This window comes from Eucyclogobius newberryi, unplaced genomic scaffold (genome assembly GCF_026437365.1).
Source record: "Eucyclogobius newberryi isolate DKJ021-1_F unplaced genomic scaffold, fEucNew1.0.hap1 SCAF_9, whole genome shotgun sequence".
NCBI classification, from domain to species: Eukaryota; Metazoa; Chordata; class Actinopteri; order Gobiiformes; family Gobiidae; genus Eucyclogobius; species Eucyclogobius newberryi.
In genome coordinates, this window is record NW_027316532.1 from 30,269,971 (window position 1) to 30,294,904 (window position 24,934).

At 39.2% G+C, this 24,934-nt stretch overlaps 3 protein-coding genes across 5 annotated transcripts; 1 reads left to right on the forward strand and 2 right to left on the reverse strand.

The window, feature by feature from the left end:
- The first annotated feature begins 234 nt into the window (after positions 1 to 234).
- LOC140353579 (vitellogenin-1-like) lies at positions 235 to 8,642 on the forward strand. Its single transcript, XM_072438190.1, has 30 exons — positions 235 to 410; positions 731 to 979; positions 1,128 to 1,289; positions 1,478 to 1,626; positions 1,707 to 1,857; positions 1,926 to 2,249; positions 2,332 to 2,466; positions 2,556 to 2,774; positions 2,844 to 3,052; positions 3,140 to 3,231; positions 3,304 to 3,428; positions 3,503 to 3,604; positions 3,678 to 3,797; positions 3,877 to 4,066; positions 4,150 to 4,237; positions 4,412 to 4,600; positions 4,669 to 4,774; positions 5,112 to 5,316; positions 5,578 to 6,053; positions 6,218 to 6,262; positions 6,349 to 6,411; positions 6,486 to 6,692; positions 6,774 to 6,916; positions 6,988 to 7,123; positions 7,200 to 7,314; positions 7,400 to 7,580; positions 7,652 to 7,913; positions 8,000 to 8,165; positions 8,244 to 8,399; positions 8,481 to 8,642. Exons 2-30 carry the CDS (start codon positions 896 to 898, stop codon positions 8,576 to 8,578), a joined length of 4,698 nt encoding a protein of 1,565 aa, XP_072294291.1. The 5' UTR covers positions 235 to 410; positions 731 to 895; the 3' UTR covers positions 8,579 to 8,642.
- Positions 8,643 to 9,627: 985 nt separating this feature from the next.
- Positions 9,628 to 14,928, reverse strand: LOC140353583 (afadin- and alpha-actinin-binding protein-like). 3 transcript variants are annotated; one of them, XM_072438196.1, is made up of 13 exons: positions 14,912 to 14,928; positions 14,383 to 14,483; positions 14,158 to 14,303; positions 13,300 to 13,503; positions 12,345 to 12,455; positions 12,139 to 12,274; positions 11,979 to 12,054; positions 11,535 to 11,709; positions 11,313 to 11,463; positions 11,076 to 11,212; positions 10,830 to 11,003; positions 10,626 to 10,743; positions 9,628 to 10,014 (listed from the first exon to the last, which is right to left on the reverse strand). In XM_072438196.1, the coding sequence occupies exons 2-13, from the start codon at positions 14,399 to 14,401 to the stop codon at positions 9,902 to 9,904; spliced, it is 1,560 nt and encodes a 519-aa protein (XP_072294297.1). In that variant the 5' UTR covers positions 14,402 to 14,483; positions 14,912 to 14,928; the 3' UTR covers positions 9,628 to 9,901. The 3 variants fall into 3 exon arrangements, with proteins under 3 accessions (XP_072294297.1, XP_072294296.1, XP_072294298.1); XM_072438195.1 differs by lacking the exon at positions 14,912 to 14,928 and having other exon boundaries at positions 14,383 to 14,489; XM_072438197.1 differs by lacking the exon at positions 14,912 to 14,928 and having other exon boundaries at positions 9,628 to 10,001; positions 10,622 to 10,743; positions 14,383 to 14,489.
- Positions 14,929 to 16,636: 1,708 nt separating this feature from the next.
- Positions 16,637 to 24,855, reverse strand: LOC140353580 (atrial natriuretic peptide receptor 2-like). Its single transcript, XM_072438192.1, has 23 exons — positions 24,675 to 24,855; positions 24,311 to 24,401; positions 24,107 to 24,239; positions 23,519 to 23,642; positions 22,995 to 23,099; positions 22,550 to 22,652; positions 22,330 to 22,475; positions 22,186 to 22,258; positions 21,964 to 22,108; positions 20,736 to 20,822; positions 20,519 to 20,662; positions 19,791 to 19,912; positions 19,486 to 19,630; positions 18,826 to 18,874; positions 18,647 to 18,754; positions 18,455 to 18,574; positions 18,281 to 18,374; positions 18,046 to 18,133; positions 17,810 to 17,949; positions 17,580 to 17,732; positions 17,410 to 17,508; positions 17,201 to 17,292; positions 16,637 to 16,820 (listed from the first exon to the last, which is right to left on the reverse strand). Exons 1-23 carry the CDS (start codon positions 24,804 to 24,806, stop codon positions 16,710 to 16,712), a joined length of 2,604 nt encoding a protein of 867 aa, XP_072294293.1. The 5' UTR covers positions 24,807 to 24,855; the 3' UTR covers positions 16,637 to 16,709.
- Between the last annotated feature and the right edge of the window lie 79 nt (positions 24,856 to 24,934).

The following is a 24,934-nucleotide window of genomic DNA, read 5'->3' on the forward strand; positions in this document are numbered from 1 at the left end:
TGGAACTCTTATTTTATGGCAGTTAATTAGGTAGTTATATTTTTGTCTTTATTTTAGATTATACTTTGTGGGTTCTATGTAATATTAGTTTTGGTTTTATAAATTTGTAAAATTTCCAAATACTAATGTGGTGTATGCATGTATTTTGTTTCCATTTTAGCTGGCCAGCACTCAAACTTGGGTAAGTCATATTAATTAACAACAAAGTGCAAATTACTGTAGATTGCTTCCATAAATATCATGTAAATGTACTTTCAGCTCCTAATTTTGCTCCTGGAAACACCTACGTGTATGAGTACGAGGCCAAAATACTGGGTGGTCTGCCTGAGCAGAACCTGGCCAGGGCCGGACTGAAACTCTCCAGTCGAGTCAAAATCAGTGTTGCCCAAGAAAATGTCCTCCTGCTTCAGGTAAATCATGAGAAACAAATGGGACACAATAAATAGGAGAGAAACAATGCAGGGAGAGTATGGTTGAATAAATGTGAGTATAACAAAGAAAACGAGATGTGGACACTGAGGTTTCTGAAGACGAATGGTTGTGGAGGTGCTGCTGCTGCACCGGAAATGACAGGATGAGAGTACCTTTACTGCACATGAATGAATTTAGAGGTGATTGGTTCTGAGGCAAAGATTAAAAAGCCTCATTAGCTAATAACCACCACAGAAAGCAAGTGAAAGAGGTAGGAATTGATTGCATTTTTTTCATGTTGTCTGTTTTTGCATTGCAGCTTGAAAACCCTCAGATCTTCGAGTACAGTGATGTTTGGCCGAAGAATTCCTTCAGCCAAATTCGCCTCCGTGCGGACCTGGAAGCTCACCTCAAAACTCCCATCAAGTTCAGATACAACAATGGGACTGTGAGGGAGATCCTAGCCCCCGAGAGTGTCCCCACAATGGTGCTCAACATCTACAGAGGCATCCTCAACATCTTCCAGCTGAACATCAAAAAGACACAGAACATCTATGATCTGCAGGAGGTCAGTTAAAACTAATGGTGGAACAAGAAAACTGTCATCTGAACTCAATTACTCAGTTTAGGTCAAACTACAAACACAAAAATGGCTTTATTACACAACACAGCTGAAACCCTCATCCATACCAACCTTTTTGACATTTATTTTACAGGAGGGAGCTCAGGGCGTGTGCAAGACCCAGTATGCCATCACAGAGAACGAAAAGACTGAGCGCATCCTTTTGACCAAGAGCAGGAATCTGAACCAATGTCAGGAAAAGGTCATAAAGGACATCGGGTTGGCATACACTAAGACATCCCAAAAATACCAAGAGGTAAGTCCACACAGTTTAGATAACTATCTATATTATAATCTATTGTCTGTTATCTAAGTAGCTTCAACTCAATCCTTTTTTGGTTGCAACCAGAACAACTATTTTATGTCTGAATACAGACAACCGAAATAAACATATTCCTTCATGTGCACTATGCATGTAAAGCCACTGAGAACATCTCTTTGCAGCATTCTAAGAGCCTGAGGGGAACCACAGGATACATCTACAAACTGAAGCTAGTCCCAGGCGGTTCCAACATCGAGGAGGCATCTGGAAATGAAGACATTCAGTTCACACCTTTTAATGAGCTGAACGGTGCTGCCTCCATGCAGACTATGTATGACTATACTGACTTGTTTAGCAATCACAGGGTCGGACTAGATAAAGTAACCTTTAAAACTATTTGTCATTTTCTAGACAACGCCTGGTTTTCATTCAGATGGAAAACGCCCCTATTGTCCCCATCAGTGCTGAGTACCGTCATCGTGGTTCTCTGAAGTACGAGTTCTCCACTGAGCTCAAGCAGACTCCTATCAGGATCTTCAAGATGAAACAAACACAGGAACAGGTACAGATTTCTTTTTTAAACAGCTGACTCAAAACACTGTGGGTCTTTCACTTGTCTTGTGTTTGTAGATTCCTGAGGTCCTGAACCACCTGGTGGTTAATAACAGAGACAAAGTACATGAGGATGCTCCTCTGAAGTTTTTGGAGCTGATCCAGCTGCTGCGTGCTTCCGACATTACCCAACTGCGCAACCTGTTGACTACCCACAGCACATCTGCTGAAAGGCGACAGTGGTTGATGGACGCCATCCCCAACATTGGAACTAAGGATGCTTTTGAGATTGTCATGGCTGAGGTTCTGAAGAGAGAGCTGAGTGTTCCCGAAGCAGCTCAGGTTTTGATTGGAACTCTGCACATGCTGGAGCCAAACAGTGAGAACATCCAGAAGGTTTGGGTAAGTGGGCGGGGAGCGTGGTCTGTGTCATAAATCATCTACTAGAGAAAGTAACATTTCCCATGGCTGATATGTTCTTCAGAGCCACATTGAGCAGCTCTCACAAAAACAAGAACCCTATGATCAAGTTGTGCGCAAGTCTCTGCTCCTTGGCTATGGCAGCATCATCCACAGACACTGTGCTGAGAAGACTGAGTGCCATGATCGAGACATTCAGGTAGACTTACACAAACGTTTCAACTCTATTTATATTATTTCAACTAAAAATAATGCTTATACATATTATTAATGATGTCATTTCCACAGCGCATCCAGGTGCATTTTGACAGGGCCTTTGCACAGCAAAATACAGAGGAACTTGTTCTGTTGGCTAAAGTTTTGGCTAATGCTGCTCATCCTTGGGGCTACAAAGCTATCACAAAGCTCTTGCCAATTCATGGCACTGCTGGTCATAAACTGCCCAAGAGAGTTCACATTGAAGCCATCCTGACCCTGAGAGGCATTGCCAAACTGAAGACGAAAGAGGTGACTCATCTAGCATTTATAATTATTTATTGAAGAAAAGTGCTCTTAACTGTTGTTTTGCTCAATAAGGTCCAGAACCAGGCTCTGCAGCTGTACATGGACAAAACTCTGGATTCTGAGCTGCGTATGCTTGCTGTCATGGCACTCTTTGAAACCCAGCCTTCAATGGCTGTGGTGACCAATGTTGTCAATGTTATCAAGTCTGACTCCAGTCTGCCAGTGACAAGCTTTACATACTCTCTCATCAAGTCTCTGTCCAGAAGCATGGACCCCTCAGTGTAAGAGTGATTTTCCCAGTCACAACATCTATTCAAGGACATTGCCAAATACACGTCAGAGCACTCACAGGAATGCTTCTGTTACAGGGCTTCTGTGTCTAATGTAGCTCTCAGACTCTTGGGCCAAAGGAGACTGAACATTAAGCTGAGCAAGGCTTTACACGTGGACTACTACAGCCGTAAGACCTGTTTGTTCATTATGTTTTAGGTATTGGTCGGGCTCATTTCATTTAACTGAACAATTTTATCAGATCCTCTGATGCTTGGTGCTGCTGCAAGTATTTATTACATCAACGACGCTGCTACCATCCTCCCCAAAACCATCGTAGCTAAGACCAGTGCTTACTTTGCTGGAGCTGCTGCTGATGTTTTTGAGGTAAAATTACAAAACATGTCTTTACTTTTGTAGTTTGTGGTACATGTTAGTTAAGCAAGTAAACTTCTGCACAGATTGGAGTCAGAAGTGAAGGATTCCAGGAGCAATTCCTGAAAAGCGAAGTCTCTGATGTCTCTGATGACAGAACAACTAAGATGAAGCGCATCCTAAAGGCTGTAAGAAGATTATTTTAAACTAGCCAAAAACAGGAGCAGCAAAGTATAAAATAATGCTTTCTTTTGTCAACAGCTCTCAAACTGGAAGTCTATGCCAATCAGCAAAATGCTGGGCTCTGCATACATCAAGGTTCTGGGACAGGAAATAGCTTTTGTTGATATTGACAAGCAGGTCATTGAGCAGGCAATTAAGGTACCATTGCACTTCTCTTCTGATTTGTTGCTCAGAGTTTTTAATAAAGTCCTTATATTGTCATCACCTGTCTTTGCAGATTTCCTCAGAGATAGACTTCAAAGAATATGGCATGAACGCCCTCCGCTCCTTGTTCCAGAGTGGTATCTCCGCACGCTTTGTCAAGGCAATGCTTCCCTCTGAAATCAGGCGCATCATGCCCACTGCCGCAGGTCTGCCCATGGAGCTCGCCCTCTACACTGTTGCTGTCACTGTAGCAGATGCCCATGGTAAGTTAGGGGGAAGGAAGGAAACTAAATTGCTGAAATAAACTGTATATATAGAGCCTATATATTGAAACACTGCTTTGCAGTCAAATTCCAAGCCAACGTGCCCCAGGACTTCCAGATTTCTGACATTCTGAAGGGAAAGACTCACATTGAGACTGATATCAAGCCAAGGTAATATATGCAATTGATACATGGCATTTCACCTGCATGAAGTATTTAAGCATTTAGTTCTTTCATTGCTTTTTATTGTCACTCTGCCCTCTGTGCAGCACTTTAAAATGTGTTCTATGAATACAAAGATTGCATTTGGATCTATTATTTTTCTTATACTATTCTTTTTTCCAGCATTGCCCTCAACACATTTGCTGTGATGGGAGTGAACACTGACATGGTTCAGGCCGCCATGGTCTCCAGAGCCAGGGTCAAGGTCAACGTGCCCAGCAAAATCTCTGCTTCTTTGGACTTTGTTGAGAACAACTTTAAGATCAGTGCTCTTCCAGTTAGCCTCCCTGAAAATGTTGCGGCTGCTGTTGAGTAAGTTTACCATTACAAATACACACTTTACTCAATAATATGTGAGACTCATTTGTGTATGTTTACAGTGTTGAGACTATGGCCATTGCAAAACAAGCCAACAGGATGACGCCTCTGATTCCCGAAAACGCTTCTTCCATGGTTTCAGCATCTTCATCTATTCACTCCTCCAGTGTAAGTGTTTAAATCCATGTTTTACAGCGGTTATCAAACCTTTCCCACCAAGCCTCACCCAACACCTGGGTGGCCTTTGGCCTTCTGAGTATCACCAAGTCCGTAACACAACTGTTCCGTGTCTAAATAATGTCTGAACATGGTCTAAAAAAAATAAAATGCACCATTGCTAGATTCATTTTTAATAGGACTAACCCTAAAAGGTGTAAAGAAGTAAAAGGAAATCTAAAGGAAAGGTTAAAAACACCTAAAGCATAGAGGGATTGGTGTATAGTTTTAGACTGATTTTGTCGATCGCAAATATGTTTGAATTAGGATGTGTGGCTTTTTGTTTCAGTCCAGGGATGTGCAGGATAACAAGCAAGTTCAGGACAAGCCAGTTTCCCAGACAAGGGCTTCCCGATTTAACAAGAAGTTCTGCACCGATTCTTTGGGACTGAGAAGCTGCCTCAACGTCATCTCTCACAATGCCAGGTTCCTCAGAGATTCTGCTTTCTACAGACTGGCTGGAAAGCACCTTGTTCGCCTTTCTCTCAAACAATGTACGCAAAAAACACAAACACAGCTTTACCTCTTTGTAGTCTCATGAATCAGTGTTGTCACCTCTATCAACATTGCACGACTCAATTGTTATAACATTGTCAGATTAAATTACCCTTTCAACCTACTTGTAGAGGATTAAAGTTCTGTTTTACTTTCATAAACTTGCGATTGTTTGAACTTAGAAGTATTTTTGAGTAAAAATAAATGAACAAGCTGCTTGAAGTTAAATTTCATAACATTATTAATGTTCATGTTTTTAGCTGAAAGTGAAGTTGTCGACAAGTGGGAAATGGAACTCCAACTCGGCCCCAAGGGCGCAGAGAAGCTGATCAAAAGTATCAACTTGAACATGGAGGAGATCCCAGAGGGCACGCCTATTCTGTCCAAGCTCAAGAAATTCCTGGATCCAGCTTTGAAAAACTACACCTCCTCCAGCAGCTCCTCCAGCAGCTCCTCCAGCAGCTCCAGGTCTGGGCATCGCAACAGTCGTTCCTCCTCCTCATCATCATCCAAGTCTCAAATTGCTGGCAAAGTCATCCGTGCCATGGGCAAAATCCTCGGTAACCACAAGAGCAGCAGCAGCAGCAGCAGCAGCAGCAGAAGCCACCGCCACCAACAACAACAACAACAACAACAACAACAACACCGCCACAAGAGCCACAGGTCCACTGTGTCCAGCCTGTCCTCTCTGTTCAGCTCTAGCTCCAGCTCTTCTCGCTCTGTTCCCAATTCTCAGGTGAAGACATTTTATATATTTTTATGTTTTATGTGAACCTTCATGATAAAGGGAGTGAGCTGTTGACAGTTTTAAACAGGTGATATGGTGTAGACACGGGGAAAAAGATATTACTGAGTTTATTTTAGTCCGTTTTAATTTTACATCTCTCTTTTTCTTACCAGCGCATGGATTCTCGTCACAAATTCCAACCACAACATCAGAAGAGGGTATGTTAACCAATGTCTAATCATTATTTACTTTAAAATAAGTCAAGTTTGTAATTTTATTCCAAACTGAATGATCTATTTTGCAGACATCTAAGCGTCATTCAGGATCTGCCTCATCTGGAAGAACCTTGGAGGACATCAGAGCACAGGTATAATCATTTGTTTATTCATTTCTTTACATTTTGAATTCAAATAAGTTACTCCTACTTCTTTTTGTCCATAGAACAAATTCCTTGGCGATTCCGTTCCCACAGTTTTTGTACTCATCCTTCGTGCTGTCAGAGCTAACAACAAGCCACTGGGCTATCAGATTGCTGCCTATGATGACAGAGATAACCACAGGATTCAGATGATCATGGCAGCCCTCGAGTCTGAGGACAACTGGAGGCTCTGTGCTGATGCCATGGAACTTAGCAAGAACAAAGTTGCTGTAAGAAATTACAATAATAAGAGATGATGCTCAGCTTGGCTCTAATGGTTAAACTTAAACTATTTATGCTCCTCTGAACAGGCTAAAATTTCTTGGGGAGAAAAGTGCAGGACCTATGAAACCACAATCACAGCTGAGACTGGCCTGGCAGAAAACAAGGTGGCAGCTCGCATGAGAGTGGCTTGGAAGCGACTTCCCTCTTCTGTTGTCAAAAACATCAAAATGTAAGTTCATGTACACATACTTGTGAAAAGACAAAATCCAGCCTTTATAAATTAACACATTTATTTTGTAGGATCTACGAGCACATCCTTGCTCCTTACTTGTCCAGTGTCAATCTGCAAAAGAGATCAGATAAGAACAAGCAGATTTCTGTGACTGCTGTTATTGAATCTGAGAAAGTGCTCGACCTCATTTTCAAATCACCATCAGTAAGGCCATTTTTAAAGGTTCAATCTCTTTGATTCCTATACATTGTATGATACATATATTTTCTTGTTCATACAGTATATCTACAGACGTAATGTGCCTCTTCCTGTTTCAATCCATAATCTGAATGACCTGCTGCCATATGATGACTTGCAAGACAATGTTCACCATGTGCTGGCAAAGACTACTGGAGGTAATGCTTGGCATGGCAAAATATTGAAATACTTTATACAGTTTATCGGCACAAAATTAACTCCATTTTTGTCATCTTTGTTCAGCTGAGTGCCGTTTTCAGCAGGGGCATCTTACTACTTTCAGCAACAAGCAATACGAGAACTACATGCCAAATTCTTGCTACCAGCTGCTGGCTCAGGATTGCACTGATAAGCTTAAATTCATCGTTTTGCTGAAGAAGGACAGTGCAAACCGTTACATGGTCAATGTAAAGATTGGCACAAAGTAAGAATATGGAAAGGCGATGCATAAATGTATGAGGAGAATAAACTAATATATTGTAATTTCTCTTTAAGGGATATTGACATGTTCCTTGATGGAGAAAGACCAGCAGTTATGATCAACGGAAAGGAAATTTCCAGAGAGAGCCTGCCATACGTGAAAGGTCTGAGCTCTCACATTTACTTTTATCATAATAATGAGTTCATACATAGTTATTTACAAACTGTAAACGTTCCCATAGATTCAGTTCGTATTGAGCTGAAGAACAACAAGCTGGTTCTCTACGCTAAAGCATTTGATCTGACTGAACTCCACTTCAGCAACATGGATGTTCAGGTACTTTTTGTTTATTTTTTTATATATATTTACAGCTATTTAGAATCGGTATGTTGTTAAATCTCATAAATCCTTTTTCTATCAAGCTCTATGTTTCGGATTCATTGAGAAACCAAGTCTGTGGTCTCTGCGGCCAAGCCAATGGAGATAAGAAAAACGATTACCGCTTGCCCAATGGCCGTGTTACTGAGAACCCCATCAGCTTTGCCCATGCCTGGACTCTGTCTTCCCAGAGCTGCAGTGATGAGACAGGTAAGAGAACAGTGGGCCACAATGACCAGACTTAACATTTATTCAGACTATGGTAATGTGAGGATTTTTCTATACCAGGTTGCCGTTTGAACCACGAGTCCATTGAGAGAACCTTTGACGTCCGTGGTGTGCAGTCTAAATGTGTCTCTGTTGACACTGTGCTGCGCTGTAGGCCCGGCTGCACTGCCACTAAAACCGCCATGAACAGTGTGGGCTTCCACTGCAGGCCCGTCGGTGAGTGTCCCGACAGCACAGCAGCAACACTGAACCACAGAGGCCAAATGTACTGATATTGTTGATCTTTGTTTTGTGCAGGTGACAGCCCGGTCTCAGATATCCATGAGCGCAGCATCGACGTAACCAAGTCTGTTGAAACCCATCTGGACTGCAGTTGCACTGCTCAGTGCTCTTAGATTCTTGTCCCCTTTTTGTCTATGTGTACATTTTATTAAATGAATTAAGGCATCTCAAAAGACATACTAAGGCTGTTTGATATTTTCTTTCTGTGGCAAAAAATAATACACATGATATATATGCTTAAAACACTAACTTGACATTAGTTTAAGATAAGATAAGATAAGATAAGATATTCCTTTATTGTCCCACATGGGGAAATTTCATTGGTGCAACGCAGGTAGATACAGAGGTAGATACAGAAGAACAGATCACTTATAGGAAGTCTGAAAAACACTTTCAGTAGAAGATCTCCTATAAATAAATAAAAACTCCCATAGACAAATAAATAAATTTACTCCTTTTAGGCTGGAGGCTTTTGTAGTCAAAACATTTTACAATCAACAATTAGTCACAGTCTACAGTTGTTATATCAATTTGAACAGATTACACATATTATGTGTTGCTTAAACATTTGATTACAATCTAAAACAATATATTCATTCTTGTTAAACATAATGTATTGTAAGAAAGAAAGGTTCCCTCACACAGCCAACCCTTGCCAGAGGGCCAAAACTTAAAATGTACAAAATATCTGCACAAAAGCAGTGTTTTCGAATAAAATAAATATGAGAAGCATGAAGTACAAATACAATTAAAGACAAAAGACAGATCAATAAAGGGATGGACTACTACATACATGAATTGGTGTTATTATCAGCCTGATTATTAATAATTCCTCCAATATTTAGCACTAAATTTAGCACCAATATTTCTCTAATCCGCCCCTGCTGCTGATGCATCAGTAATCTGCATTGCAATTTCCACTTTGTCATCAGTGTCTTTTTAAACAGACTAGGGACTAAAAATGGAAATAAAAGTGTGATGAAGCTAAATAGTATTTATTTGTATTTGTAATGATAAAAAAAAATGTTTATATAAAGTTATTTTGTTAAATGTATTTCAACTTTACATCAATTTGTGGGCCCTGCCATAGAATCTTCAAAATATTAAAATCTTGATTGTTTGACACACAAGTATTATTATTGGCTGAAATACTCAATGTCCAACAATATACCCAAACATATTCCTACGTAATTAGCTTGTGCTTTAGTGTAGTACAAAATATGACCGTTATACAAAACAAGGGAGTTAAACATAACTACACCAGTTTTTATTTGGCAATATCCTTGGCCAAATGTTTCGATTGCTTGATTTATTCTTGGCCTTTTTACATTTTTGCTACCTTCAGCCACACCTCAGGGCAGTTCCTTCATCCTCTGAATTCACATTGTACCACACCGGTGTCTTCAAATCACCTCTTTATCTACGGCCACTGGTCACTACAGTCCACCCGGAGGGGATGATGTCACCGGGGTGTCTTTTGGTGTGGAAGTGTCTGATAAACCATGGATGACATTTTCTGCAGCTGATCCTGGATTTCTGTCCGTTTCAACTGATTAAAAGAAGATTAAATAGAAAAGTTTAAACAACTATCGAAAATGAACTGATCAGATTAATCAAAACTAATGAACTCTTGAAATTATTGTCGATTAGCTTAGTCATTAAATCATAATGTAAAAATTGCATTAAAATAAATGAAACAAGTAGTATGTAAATCTAGTGTCTGAGTGTATCTGTAAAAATCTCATATTCACGTGCCTTTTGCAATCTAATGACTAATAAACCATTTAATCATGGAGGAAAGAGAGGTTAATCAAGTTGCAATCCATGGGTTTCAGAATGATGAGAAATTAGGACCATTGACATAGCGATTGACAATTATAACAAACTATTACAGCTTTAGAATGGAAAAAAGTTCTCAAAATGTTGCATATATCAGCTGAAACCCATTAATATTTGCATTTATAATAGTGAACGTGTTTAATTTGTAAAATATGATATCATACACCAGGTGGCGCTGTAATACTATAGTACAAATATTGTATGATATAATCATAATTATTAAATATAAATAATTATAATAATCTATTATTTTAAAAGATGACACCTTTTGAGACATAATGAGGTGTTGTGACATAAGTTATAGCTAGACTGTTTACTTACATGTTGAAAGGACACTTTTTGTTCTTGAAATTTGAGGTTTATTTGAGTCAGGAAATGGACTCAAATTTAAAAATTGGTATTTCAGCCACATTGCACGGTCCTCCTCAAAAGCTTTCCTCTGCAAATCATAGGATTTAATGAATGGTAATCTAATTTAGTTTGAAAAATAAAACTGTAAAAGTGGTAAATTCCATGCTTTATTACCTCATGACTCAGTCTTATGGCTGCTTCAGTAAAGTTGCTTCTTTCTCTGTCAAAGATCTTTTTTTGTTCCTCTAAATGTTTCCACTCTCCGCTGAGCCTCTCCTTCTCTTGTTGCATGTAGCAGTTATTGAGTAAAGATGTCACTTCATCATCACACGGAGAACTCAGCTGCCGCTACAAAAAGGTATCAAACATGAAAGCCTGGACAGAACATCCCTGTCATCACAGAATAAGAGTCAGTCCCACCTGCAGGAGGTGCTGCTGCGTTCCAATATAGTCTTTGCACTGTTGAATCTCCAGTCTCAGTTTGTGCATTTCCTCCTCATGAGAGACTCTTGACACAGAATCAATACTGCTTTTGTCACTCGTCTCCACCAAGGAAGCTGTTCATTGAACCGCAGCAATTTTGACTTTAAGCATGATGTCAACCAATCCACCAATGATGCAATGAGATAAATATGTGAACATAAGCAAACATGATACCTTGGCTGTCTAGTCTTTCAACGTGGCTTTTGAGTCTTCTCCACTGAAGGCGAATACCGTTGGTCAGTTTTTCTCGAGCATCATCACTAAACAGCTCAACATCCATTTTTGTGGAATCAAATACATTCTCTTCATCTTCCTGCTCCTCTTTCTGTGACACATGAGTAACAACAATGGAAAAACAATTCATTCATTATTAAAACAAATGAGTGCATGTCTCACCTGAAAGATGTCACATTTGTCATTTTTAGTTGAAGGTTTCTTTGCTTTGAGAATGGACACCATGTCATTCTTCATGTGCTGCAAGACTTTCTTCAGCTCGGCATTCTCCAGCAATAATTCTCGTTGCCGGTTATCATAATCCGTTAGCAGAGTTTTGTACATCTCTCCTTCGTGCCTGTCAATGATACAGACATTAAACAGTAATGTCACACAATAGCATAGTTTTTAATAGAACAATGGGTCAACTGTATTACTAACTAAAGGGGAACTATGTAACTTTTCTGGGGGTTAGTAAGCCACATTAAAAGCAAGATGGATAAGTTTGATGCAAAACTGTGGAACATTCAACACAAAGCAATGTCACCTTCATAAGACAAACAGGTACATTAGTTCAGAGAATTACACAGAGCACCTTTTTTTTTTTTTAAGCGCACAATAAGTCACCTGGCTTCAGTCTTCTCAGTTTTCCAAAGGCTACGCTTCCCATCTGCACGTCCAATGCTGTTTAACACGTCAATGGCTGAAAACGTGAAACAAAAACTAAATGAAAAAACAAAATCAATACCTTCTTATGGCTAAGAATATAAAATAGATATTATTTTACCTTGTTTTCTGTCTTTTTTGTCAGAAAGAAGTTGATTCAAGCGCTCCTTCAGTTTGTTAAATTCTCTTTCTTTCCTCTTCATTTCATGGTTGTACTGGCCAGCCCGGTTTGAAATGATGTTCTGAAGTTTTTGCACCTGATACAAAACATGTTGTTAAGTTCATCAAGAGTAACATCTGTATTTATAGAAACATTTAACAAGTTACCTCTTCTTTTTCATTTTTCAGGCAATTTTGTATACTCTTTACTTTCAGTTGTAGTTGGCGCTCTCTCTCATGAAGTCCAGTGTTTTCTCTTTTAAAAAGTTCAACCTGCTCCTGTAGCAACAAAAGAAAAAAGGGCACGGTTCAAATCTGTCTATCGGAGTAAGTCTGTCTAGTAAGTGGTGATTAAAAAAAGAAAAAAAAGATTGATTGTAAATATATTTAAAATGGAATCCATAAAAAAGGACTGAATAAGTTTATGTTTCCCCCACTCCTTTTCGTATTTATTTGTTTATATTTCTCATGAACAATGTTGGTCGGTTTACTTTAAGATAAAACCACTTGAATCCGATTATGTACGGTCTTCATTGTCATCACTTGAGTTCATACCTATGTTTTATGCATCTTCGGAGTAACAAACTAAAACAAACGACATCTTTGTGCTTGTGTGCTTGTGTGCTTTTGTGTGCTTTCGTGTGCTTGTGTGCTTGTGTGCTTGTGTGCATGTGTTCTTGTGTTCTTGTGTGCTTGTGTGCATGTGTTCTTGTGTGCTTGTGTGCTTGTGTGCTTGTGTGCATGTGTGCTTGTGTGCTTGTGTGCTTGTGTGCATGTGTTCTTGTGTGCTTGTGTGCTTGTGTGCTTGTGTTCTTGTGTTCTTGTGTGCTTGTGTTCTTGTGTGCTTGTGTGCTTGTGTGCATGTGTTCTTGTGTGCTTGTGTGCTTGTGTGCTTGTGTTCTTGTGTTCTTGTGTTCTTGTGTTCTTGTGTTCTTGTGTGCATGTGTGCATGTGTGCATGTGTTCTTGTGTGCATGTGTTCTTGTGTGCTTGTGTGCTTGTGTGCATGTGTGCTTGTGTGCTTGTGTGCTTGTGTTCTTGTGTGCTTGTGTGCTTGTGTGCTTGTGTGCTTGTGTGCTTGTGTGCTTGTGTGCTTGTGTGCTTGTGTGCTTGTGTGCTTGTACCTTTAACTGAGTGCTTGTGAGTTGCAGGTACTCCATACTTCTGTTCGATTTAAGCTGCTCCACTTCCATGTTTTCTAGAGCTCGCAGATCCCTACGGTGCAGCTGAATCAGGTCATACACACAATTAAGCACCGCCACGACATTGAGCTCCGAGTGCCTGATGGAGTCGGCCCAAACTGGAGACAGACCTAGAGAGGTCAGCTCCTGTAAGAAGGTGCAAGAAGGCTGTGAATACAAGTGCTTATGACCAGGGGATGGGCAATTATTTATGATTTATCTACCCATGTTCCATATACCTAAGACAATTAAAAATGGGTCAGCAAATGCCAACGTCTGTCTTGACTATACTCATTTCACAATAAAGTAGTTAACATAATTTGAAGTGGGAGACATATTGAAAAATGTATCATATCACAATTTTTAGAGATATGCTAAATTAGAATACAGAGTGTATCGTTTATAATAAAACTACTGAACAGAACTCAAAAATAGACTTAGCAAGAAAGTTAAATTTCTCTTCAATAGCTATTATTTGACAAATAAAAATATATGAAAATATCTATTATTATTATTAAACGAATGTTTAAACTGTCAGGAAAATCTGTTCCTTGCTTGAACAGTAAATTGCCCTGAAATTTTGGAAACATGGATTTGTTTTTTAGAACACAACATTCTATAATTAAATACATTTTCTTCATAAACTGCCTTATACAATTCTGCAAAAAATAATAATAATAATAACTTTCCCACAAAAGGAAGTAATAATTAGAGTCAAATGTAAAAACATATGCATTCTAAGTAAGAAAATAAAATCATTACACAAGTAAAATGCCATCAAACATAAAATAAGATACTGACCTGAGTAATGTGCGACAGACATTCATGTACATTTCCCTCCGTGCAGAAAGAGGAGCACATGGCCGGTCTCTGCAGCAATGACTGGTTAAACAGCCTTTGGGGAGATGCTCTATATTCAACAGGATCGCCGTGACTCTCTTTGATATCTAGCAGAAACGCAACAACAAATATTTGCCGTGCCATAAACGACCTGATAATGATACCATCATAATTTGATTTACTTACCAAGAAATGACTCCGGCATAGTTGCTGCGCAGCCTTCACGCTACGAGTCTGGTTCATGTGCCGGGTTCACAAGGACTGATCCAAAATCCACAGACGCACACCTGCTCCTTTAATAGAGGGTCAGATTAGCAGAGCTCATTCAGTTCCATTTATTCTCAAGACATAATAAGGGAGTCTATTGGCCGAATGTACAATCCAGATTAGGGTTTGTCTGGGTTTCATCTAAAACAAGATCATTTCATTGTCATTTACAAACAAGAATAGAGCCCTGTTATAATGTGTTTCCATAGTTTACATCTAAATCGTCACATGGGACAGTGTTGACATCTTATCTAAAGGCTATTATCATAAACTGATCAGGCTAATCCATGACACACACAGACAAACAACACAACACTGACCTAAAGGAACTAATGCAAAATGTTGGCTACGTGTAAATATGACATTAAACTGGTCATCAGCGTTTATGTGAAGGTGTAAATTAAGGAAAGATGAATTTACTTGACTAAATTAACAAAGTCTGTTTTACCTCTTTTGAGAAATAAATTAAATCAATCAATCAATACATGAATAAATGATGAGAACCCTTATGGATGATGATGCACGCACACACCGAAGGCTCTTTTGGTTTCAATGACACTTAATCAGTCTGGTAAACAGATGGCAGCCGGCCTCCCCAGAGCTTAAACCCCACATATGACCAGCTTACACAAACTCTACAAGTGGTGACCTTTCCCGTTGCAGGTTTGCTTTTGGTTCATACTTCACACTGATGGATGCCTATTAGAGCATTTTCATATTAATACCTACATTGTTATATGACCTTAGGATAAGACACTACAGGCAAAACTCTTCAAAGGACGTTTGCCTCTGAAGTGACGTCAGCACCAACAGAAAACAAACTCTACAATCTTTAACGGATTTGGATGGATTGTACAGGAAAAGTTATATCTAATTTTAAACCTGATTTATTTAGAATATAGCTACATATATATATATATACATATATATATATATACATATATATACATATATATATATATATATATACATATATACATATATATACATATATATATATATATATATATATATATATATATATATATATATATATATATATATATATATATATATATATATATATATATATATATATATATATATATTTAGGCCAAATTCAGTCAGATTTCGTTTTCACAAATACGAAAATCAGATATCAAAACCTGTTCTGTATTTATTCTATTTCTTATAATTAACATCAGTAACTTACAGTATGTCAACAAAATTAAACAAGAAATGTCAAACCTGGCTCTATCCATTTTTCATATTTGTGTGTCCAAAATATGTGCAACTTTTGTGCCATTTTGTGCAATCTGTGTGTTTTTATTCATAAACATAGCATGAGGAAAACCCCATGTCCTTTTCACCAGCAGTGCCTAATGTAACATGTCCTAAAGTAACACTAGTGAGGAGCAGATTTGTACATTAAATACGCAGGTAAAACATAACACAATACATGCAACAAAATCGTCCAGCAGGTGATATAAGACTGTCTTGTAAGATTTGTATCCATTAATAATAAGAGCGCAAAGTGACCTAATTAACATGGAGCGTTGCCTTTACGATACGTGAATAAACCTTCTAAATAAAACTGTCGCCTCTAATGACACGGCCTGGCTCTTAGAACGCTACAAACACGTCTTACAGTGACTTACTTGAGGACATAAAGCCGATCCTCGCGGTGCGTTTTCTCTGTAAAAGAAAACCTGAAGCAAACCCAAATGTTTTGCGCACGTTGAAGGCACGCAACCAAACTGAAGGCTGATTGGCCGCGTCGTTGTCTAGCAACCAAACATGGCTCAATGTGATTGGCCAGTGGATAGGAGCACAAAAAGCACAGCCCATTCAAATCAAACACATTTCATTATTTAGACACTTTATTATTTAAGATGAACAAATGTACAACGACCAGTTTGTCAAAAACATCAATAAAAATAAATAAATAACATAAATAACATATATGCAGAAAGCCAAAATTAATAGAAAATATACTTTTGAATAATACATATTAGCATGTAGGTAAATATTCATTGAGCATGTGTAAATAAATACATAGATAAATACAAAAAATACATGACCACATAGGCTACATTCCACAACAATATTTACAACATTTGCAGTAAAAGGCTAGATATATTACCGTATACCAAATGATGTTCAGTAAAAAGATATAAATGAAGCATTTCAACTGTTTTTTTACATTTTTATTAAAGCCTAGATACTTCAGCTATTTCTCAACTTAAACATCTTATTTATTGTACTCTCTAGTTGCTCACTGGAACTGGGACTCCTTTTGATTCAGATAATGTTTGCAGTGGATCTGTCTGAATGTCTTTTTTGGCATCGAGCCACCATGTTTTCATCTCCCCTTTCCCCTGAAAGTTCAAGGAAGAAGATGGAGGGACAAATGAGCAAAAGACAGGAGTCAAGTTGCAGAACATGTGCCTTTTGAATTTTAAATAAAGCCATTAGCTCTGGTCAGGGAGCAGAGGGCAGCAGCTGAGGTCTCTCCTAACAAGACATCACAAGTGTGGGAGAGTAAACCCCTCCCCCTGTGACCCGGCACCACCCAAAACCTGGGATTAAGTTACCAAGAAACTGCTCCATACAACCCTAAAGGTATAAAGGGAAAATAGCGTGCACGCCCATTCCTTTATGTGGAGAGCTTTGAATTCATGCAGAAGTTCATCTGGGATTTCAGAGTATAGAAACTACTAACACAGAAGGCTGTACAATGTGTACCTGTAGTATTTACCTTCACATTGAGCGTTCCTCTGCAGGTCAGGAAGTAACCCTTCAGACAATGGAGCAGTTCTGCTGTTGTATCACTCACCTGGATTTTAAGAGCTGGACCAGAAAACATAAATGGAGATAATTGGTTCTTTGCCAGCAGCTGTCACTCTCTATGTACATGTGATGGGTCCTAGGACACATCAAATATATGTTAATGTGACTGTCTGTTACCTTCACTTGTTGATTCCATCCGAGATGCTGTGTTTACAGCGTCACCAAACAGACAGTATCGTGGCATTTTTGTGCCAACCACTCCCGCAACCACCGGTCCTACAGGGCCAAGCGTATAAGAGATATTAGGCACAGGATAATCCAATTCACTTCACATATCTATATCATACCTGAGTGGATCCCTGCTCTTATTTTCAGCTGAGTGGTGGGTTTATGGGGGATCTTGAAGCTTTGGCAGACACTGACCAAATCTAGAGCCATACTGGCTATTTCCCCAGCGTGATTGATGCCATTTTCTTTTGGCACTCCAGAGACCACCATGTCTACAAAGACACCAAGCATGCATTAAAGCAGATAACAAAATACTTTATAATACAAATACACACATAGATAAACCTACAAGCATCTCCTATGGTTTCCACTTTATAAACGTCATAATTGTCAATTATATCGTCAAAGGTGGTGTAAAGTTGATTTAAAAAATCAACAACCTGATGAGGAGTGCTGGCCCCAGACAGCTGAGTGAACCCAACAATATCACTGTGATGTCAAACATAGACAGAACAAAATAGTATTAGAATACATTTTAAAATACTATATTCATATGTAGATACGGTATGATTTTGCTTTTGAAACCTGAAATAAATGGTGGCATTCGTAAAGCTTTGAGCCTCTGCTGTTTGACCTTGGCGTAAATCATCAGCCACTGGCTTGGGGAGCATACCTGCAAAGACATACACTTTCAAATAGATGCATTTCTGATGGGCCACTAGATGGCAGCAAGTATCACAGTACTACAGCACTGTACAATGTAAAATATGTTTTATATTAGTTTATGTGAGCAGTTTGATGTGTTTTTGTGTGTGCTTACTGTACAGCAGTCGATCAGTCTTTTGCTTCTCTTGCAGCAGGTCTTGAGTCCTCTCTGCGACAATCGCCTCCAGATGCTTGCTGTACTTTTCCATCTGTGATTAAGTGAAGTTTCTAAAGTTTAAGAGTCTTTTTGTGAGCTGTGATGTTAAACTATTGTTTTTCGGCTTCTTACCAGATTCATCATCATGTCCACTGGGCTGACTTTGTGCGGGTTCATCTTGTCAAGCATCTTTTTCACGTGCTCAAATGTGGGCCTCGTGGTGATGTTATTAGACCAGCACTTTTTTATCAGCTGTTCAAAAGATAGTTAGCTTATACTATTATAATGGCTTACAATAGAATCTCTTACATTACATCCACATACCTCACAATAGTCAAACTGACTTGGGCAGTCTGTATCAGCCTTCCCTGCTCTGACTTCAGGCAGCGGGGGGCGCCACATGACATCTATCCTCACTCCTTCAGCCTGGTCCTGTTGGAAGAGGCTGCTTGTTACCAGATCAAAGGAAGCTGAAGGCTGTAATCTATGGCAGCCATACTCACTGAAAAGAGGTCGGCGCGAGTGGCAATCTCAACCAGAATCATGGAGTAGCTTATGAGAAACACAGAGGAAATGTGTAATTTGGGCATTTTTTCCAGTTGCATCTATTTAAAAGGTTTAAATTGAGCAAAAAAAACAACCAGATCTTTATTTTGCATTTTGTTCAAAACCCAAATATTGATTACTAAAATAAACAGGTCTTTGATTTGATTTTAGTGTTAAAAATAAAAATGTACAACCAACATTTTTTTAAGAATGGTGGGTATAGTGGGTAGGTTTACATTATTTATATTTTCTTAGCACGCAATGCAGGATTACTCAAACATGCATGGGTCAACTGAAATAAAAGTGGATTTTACATAAAATGTTCCCTTTAAGGGCTAGTTCCTTTGTTGCTAGGGCTGTCACAATATCAAATTACTGTTATTGTGGGAAGACACATCACAAGTATTCACAATCAACAAATCAACAGGGAAATTATTAATTTGCTTTCATTCGTAAAAATCAAACTCTCTAAATGAAAAAGTAACATGGATGTGATGAGAACAGCTTCTAAATATGTCACAATTATTATTATTGTTATCATATTTCTATTTTATTTTTAATTTTATTGAATGACGTCTCTATTTGCTGCGTAAGAGGACAGCACCACCTGCTGATACCTGTAAACATCTGCGCCCTGAGTCATGTTGGAGCTGCTCCCCAGAAGGACTTCAGGAGCGCGATATACACGGTTAATGTCCCCACAGTTGAAACCATCGCTCACGGCCTCAAAGTCCCCTATTCGGTAAGCGGTGAGCCCATAATCTGTAATCAAACAGGAAAACAGGCAGCAGATGTTGACTTTCTTGATAATAACACAGATGCTTTTTCAAGAGTCCACAGACTGCAATAAAAGCTGTTTATCTTTGACTCTTCTCTGAGTATTCCCCTGAAAGTCTCCTATTGCACAATGCAATGTTGTTACCTGAGATTTTGCACACCCAGCGGTCATCAATCACACAGTTTCTGGAGTGGAGATTCCCATGGAACATCCTATGTTGGTGAAGATAGGCCATGCCACGAGCGACATCAGCGGCAAAGGAAAGTCTAAGGGCAAGATAACAAATAAAAAATATATATGAGTATGGAGTGACTGCGCTAATTTTATTATGTTGTTAGGCATGTCTAAATGTATTTTAGACATTACAAGAGGTGTAGAACACAGGGGTATTCCACTCCTTTTGAGCACCATGGACTTAAGTTAGTATTTAGTTAGTTAATTAGTTAGTTAGTTAGTTAGTTAGTTAGTTAGTTTGTTTGTTTGTGTGTTGTTTTGCCAGTCATGACGTCATATTAATTCAATGCTTCTTTTAAATTCTCAACCAATGTTCAAATAAGTAAATAAAGGTAGAAACAGCTGTATAATTTTGAGAAAGGACCTTAAATTTAAAGGTCCACTGTGTAACTTTTCTGGTAGAGAGGTTATTTCTTTAGTCCATGGAGTAAAGCAGGGGGCGCTCTCAGGACAATTTACACGTCAGATATGCACAATAGATACTTTTAAACCATTGCACTGTAAAAGATCGTGGTATTTTACAACAAAATGTTGTCCAATACATACAGCATGTTCCACTATCAGGTGCAGGTATAGAATTCACTGAGAACAGCCATAAACCTCTTTCTGGCTCTGATTCTGATTCTAAATGTAATCACCTGAAGCCCCAGTTGATGGGAACGTCTTCGTTGAGCAGAACGTCGGACAGACTTCCTTTAGGGCAGTGCTCAGTGATGACACACACATACGGCACTTCAACGGAGCCTCCAATAAACTTGCACAGATTTGGGTGGTCGAGTTGCCTGTCCATTAAATACACATGATGAACTGTGCGCCATGAATCACTTTCTTTTTCCTAGGCAGATATGTCCTTACCTGACTTCTTTCACCTCTTTCCTGATGGTTTTAGACAGGGTGAAATGTTTCTTCTGGATATGCTTCACAGCAACTGTCTTCCCATCACTGGAACAAGGCAATTTACATTTTACAATCCTGTCTTACAGAAGAATAATGTTACAGTTGAAAACACAGATGGTGCCTCCAAGTTAGAAAACAATGAATCCCCACACGTAGTATACGCTCTGTTTTAGCTCTTGGGACAACAAAACAGTGCTTTGTTGTATTATTCACACTTAAATAGTTTCATCGTGGAACTGTATCTAATGAGATGAGACCATGAGAATGATTTATTGAATTAACTGCTCAACCATTAAACATTTTATTTAATTGTACCTGTGACATGAACCGTCTACGGGTGAAAACAAACATTTTTGCTCAAACTTGTTACATGGCATGTCTTTCATGTCATTGTCTCTAATCAAATGAATTCAAATTAAAGGTGCACTATGTAACTTTCCTTTTTAAGGGTCCGACTCGTACTTGTCTCCATTAAGATGTTATTGCTTTGCCCGGATTGTTCCACAGTATGGAATTAAACTTATATAAATCTACATGAATGGACAGCAGGTGGCAGCAAAAGGCCCAGTTATTAGTCAGTTATGCAGCAATAAAAACACCTGTAGATCTGAATAAATGCAAAATTGCCTTTAATGCCACACTGTGAAACATTCCAGGCAAAGCAATAATATCTCCATGGAGACAAGCAGGTAGCGGTCGCCTCATCAAGCACTTTATGTAACGTAGCTTTAAAGTGCACATGACAGGCTCCCGTGTTTTCCAAATTATGACTTAGTTTGGCGGGATAGAGCGAGTGGTAAATATTTATCATATTTTTACATCAAAATGCAGTTTGCCAAGAAAGAAATGTTACTATATCTGTCTTTTCATCAATAAGCAACATTCCCTCAAAAATGTAGGCACAACTTACACGCAACTTACACAATTTCCTGACAATAAAAACAGAATAAAAGTGTATTATTTGTCAAATCATAACTATTGTGTAATTCATATGGATTTTGACTCTTACTTTATAGGTAACAGTTGTGGAATTACCTCTACATTATGCTCATGACCAACCAGGAAACAACATTATACATTTAAAAACTTTAGTCAAAACTTAAATATAATCATGGCACATATACAGTTTGTAAGCACGTTGATGTTTGATACAGGTGAACCCTAATAAATGAAAGTATGATCTTACTAGATACCCAGCTGAATGAGACCTGGTCTGAAGGAGGTGTTGACTCCGGTGCACACAGTGACATCAGTGGTTCGACTCACGGTGGAGTTGCTCATGGCGCGCTGCAGGGTCATCGTGCTCCCAATGCCCATGTAGCAAAGTTTACCTGTGCACAACACTTTAGCTAAGGTACAACTCCACATATCGATAACTAGGGCTGCGTTGGGTGAGGCTTTTATTTACCAAATACTATGTCGTTGTAGTTTATGATCCAACTTTCATCCCAAAACATCTTCTGCTTCTGGTACTGAAGCCACTGCGTTCAAAAACAACAATGAGCATCCACACTGTCCTTTGTTAGGTTTTGCAAATGCTCAAAGGACTGACCACCAAGGTTAAGATGAATCCACTGCAGAAAAGGGCAACAGGGAGACCAATGGCCAGTTTGATAGTGATGGACATGGGGCAGATGCCGCAGTCGGCCGGGCAGTTCAGACAGTTCTCCTCCAGCTCACAGACGTTATCCCCACACACTGAAGAAAAGCAAACGTACATTTCACACACCTTAAGAACAGTGCGGAAATTAAAAGCGTAATTTATGGCAGACCTTGAGCAGAGGTAACCAGCACTTTCGACTCCAGCGCCGCATGCATTTGTCCAATTTTAATATGCGCTATGACTGAAGTGACTCCCAAATGAACAAGCAGCACCTAAACACACATAGTTTACCCGTTAGGCAACTTGTGGATGGCTAGAGGTTTACATAGGTGAATTGTGTTGAAACGATTCAAAGAAGTAACTAAAGCATTTGAGATTCCTGTAAGAGAATAGCTATAATAGACAAGATTTTATAACAACACAGACAAAATGTTTAAGTTTGGCAACAGGACAGATTTTCTTTCAAGGCGATGAAGATAAATTGTAAGTTAGTTCAGTTTGTTAAAGTGCCTAATAAATCACAGATTGCTTTGAAACCGCATGCTCTCAACTATTTGTTAAGTAAAAGTTGAAGTATTTATTAAAACCGTCTTGCTTTCATTTGGATGGTTTACCTTAGAAGTCCAGTATTTCTGAGCCATCGTGCCTGCTTTGGAGACCGTGTGGGTGACTATTTTGCCGTCGTCGGGAATCCACGGCCCACAGATCCCTCCGTGTTTCTGCAAAAGTGAAAAAACATTGGTACACACGGTCTACTTGAAGTACACTTTAAACATTACAAGAATATACTTCCTAAACAAATAACTCCAGAGCAGTGGCGGCTCCAGACATTTCTTTTACCACCCTTTCCATGTTTGCCCTGCCTATCTTTAAATCTATGTTCACAAAACCAGAAACTAAACCTGGACATGAACATGACAAAACCAAGTCCATACTAAAAATAAAATGGGCTCAATTTAGGTCTATTTAGGTCATTTTAAACATTTTGAGATGGCCTTTTGAACATTTTATAGATGAGATTGCATGTCCTGTGAAAAAGTGACTACATTCTGGGGGGCTAAGGGCCATCCTGGTGCCCCTGAAGCCCCCCCCACTGACGCCGCCCCTGAGCCAAGGACTTCTGTGTAGGTAATATTACCATGAGGCCGAGGGGGCAGGAGTGGATGTTGGCGTGGTAAATACAGCAGTTCATCTCATTCGCGTTGTTCCAGTTTACGGGGCATTCGTGGTCGTTACAGAATCTCTTCGCATCGGCTGGATCGCTGTGGTTTAAAAAAAAAAAAACATACAAAGACAAATACCTAAATGAAAACAGGACAGGGAAATGCTCTATCTCGGTGAAGAAACTATAAAGTTCAAAGTTGAAGTGGTATTAAGAAAGTATCTAGGTCATGGAGATGTCAACCACATATTTGCCTGGAATCTTTATCCATGGAGACAAGCAGATAAGTTCATACCATACTGTGGAACATTCCAGGCAACGCAATAACATTTTAATGGGACAAGCAGTTGGCAGATGCTTCACCAGAAAGTGCACCTTAAGAATAAAAATAATGGAAATGTTAAAAAAAAATGTCAATCTTATCAATTGCTTTTGGAGCTTTTTCTCAGAACCCATCAGCACCATCATCAACGGCCCAAAAATACTGACAATCATTTGAAATATATGTGGGCATTTGGAATTTGTGTCATTTTGGACGTTGGGTGATAACAAAAGGAAGCGTACCTGAACTGGAATATCTTGTTCTTCACGGCGTATTCATAGAAAGAATCTGATGCTGTAACTGTGTATGAGACATTAAACTCTTCCCCGTCGGTCACTTTCTCCGGGGGCCTTTGCACCCACGCCATCTCAAGACCTATAAAAAATACTCCTTAATCTATTCTTCAATGCATTTTCTTTCAATTTAATATTTTAGTCTGTACTTACCACCGCAGTTTATCATGTTGTAATCATTTGGAGTGTTGTTTGGCCAACAGTCATACTCCGTGTTGTCCAAGTCATGCCAGCATTTGACTCCCTGCATCATAAATAGTGTAAAGATGTACAAAAGAACAAAATCCAATGCCTCATCACAAATTTTGAGCACCATCGATGCTTAAGACACAGAGCAGTCTGGACATGGACATGACGACATGCGCTTCACAACAGCAAGTGTTTGTGACAAGACAACAAAAGCTTAGCAGAACGTGGGGAAACATGGGCGGGGGGGGACATGAAATACACAAAGCAGCACAAAGCATCTTAATCACAGTCTCAGCAAAGTAAGAAATTATGATCAACTATCACTTACAAGCAAGAAATACACGTAAAGCGTCACGGCAGTGTGCAGAGCCATCCTGTTCGTCCTGAGAACCTCTGACTGAACTGACCACTGTTCCACAACATGGAGCCCCTGTCTGTCCCTCCTCTCTAATTGTCTCATCAGCACAAGAGGCTCTGCAATCACAGCCTCATCATGCTCTTTTAAAATGCTCTTGAGTTCACCTTCACTGCCCCGTTACGTCAAGACTACATGTTTGTGAGGGAAATTGGAAAAAAAAATAAGACGGA

Excerpts from the sequence above, each read along its gene's own strand:
- LOC140353583 (XM_072438196.1), bottom strand. Across the intron at positions 13,504-14,157 it reads GTCTGTCGCACATTACTCAG|GAGCTGACCTCTCTAGGTCT; the intron begins GTCAGTATCTTA and ends ACCTTCTTACAG. Across the intron at positions 11,710-11,978 it reads ACTGAGAAGACTGAAGCCAG|GCACGAAGGAGAGATGTACA; the intron begins GTGACTTATTGT and ends TATCATTGACAG.
- LOC140353580 (XM_072438192.1), bottom strand. The coding sequence starts at position 24,806 with ATGAGACAATTAGAGAGGAGGGACAGACAGGGGCTCCATGTTGTGGAA. Across the intron at positions 20,823-21,963 it reads CTCATTCAGCTGGGTATCTA|TGATGGGAAGACAGTTGCTG; the intron begins GTAAGATCATAC and ends GCCTTGTTCCAG. Across the intron at positions 20,663-20,735 it reads AAAGAGGTGAAAGAAGTCAG|GCAACTCGACCACCCAAATC; the intron begins GTAAGGACATAT and ends TTTAATGGACAG.
- LOC140353579 (XM_072438190.1), top strand. The coding sequence starts at position 896 with ATGGTGCTCAACATCTACAGAGGCATCCTCAACATCTTCCAGCTGAAC. Across the intron at positions 3,053-3,139 it reads AGAAGCATGGACCCCTCAGT|GGCTTCTGTGTCTAATGTAG; the intron begins GTAAGAGTGATT and ends CTTCTGTTACAG. Across the intron at positions 4,238-4,411 it reads GAGACTGATATCAAGCCAAG|CATTGCCCTCAACACATTTG; the intron begins GTAATATATGCA and ends TCTTTTTTCCAG.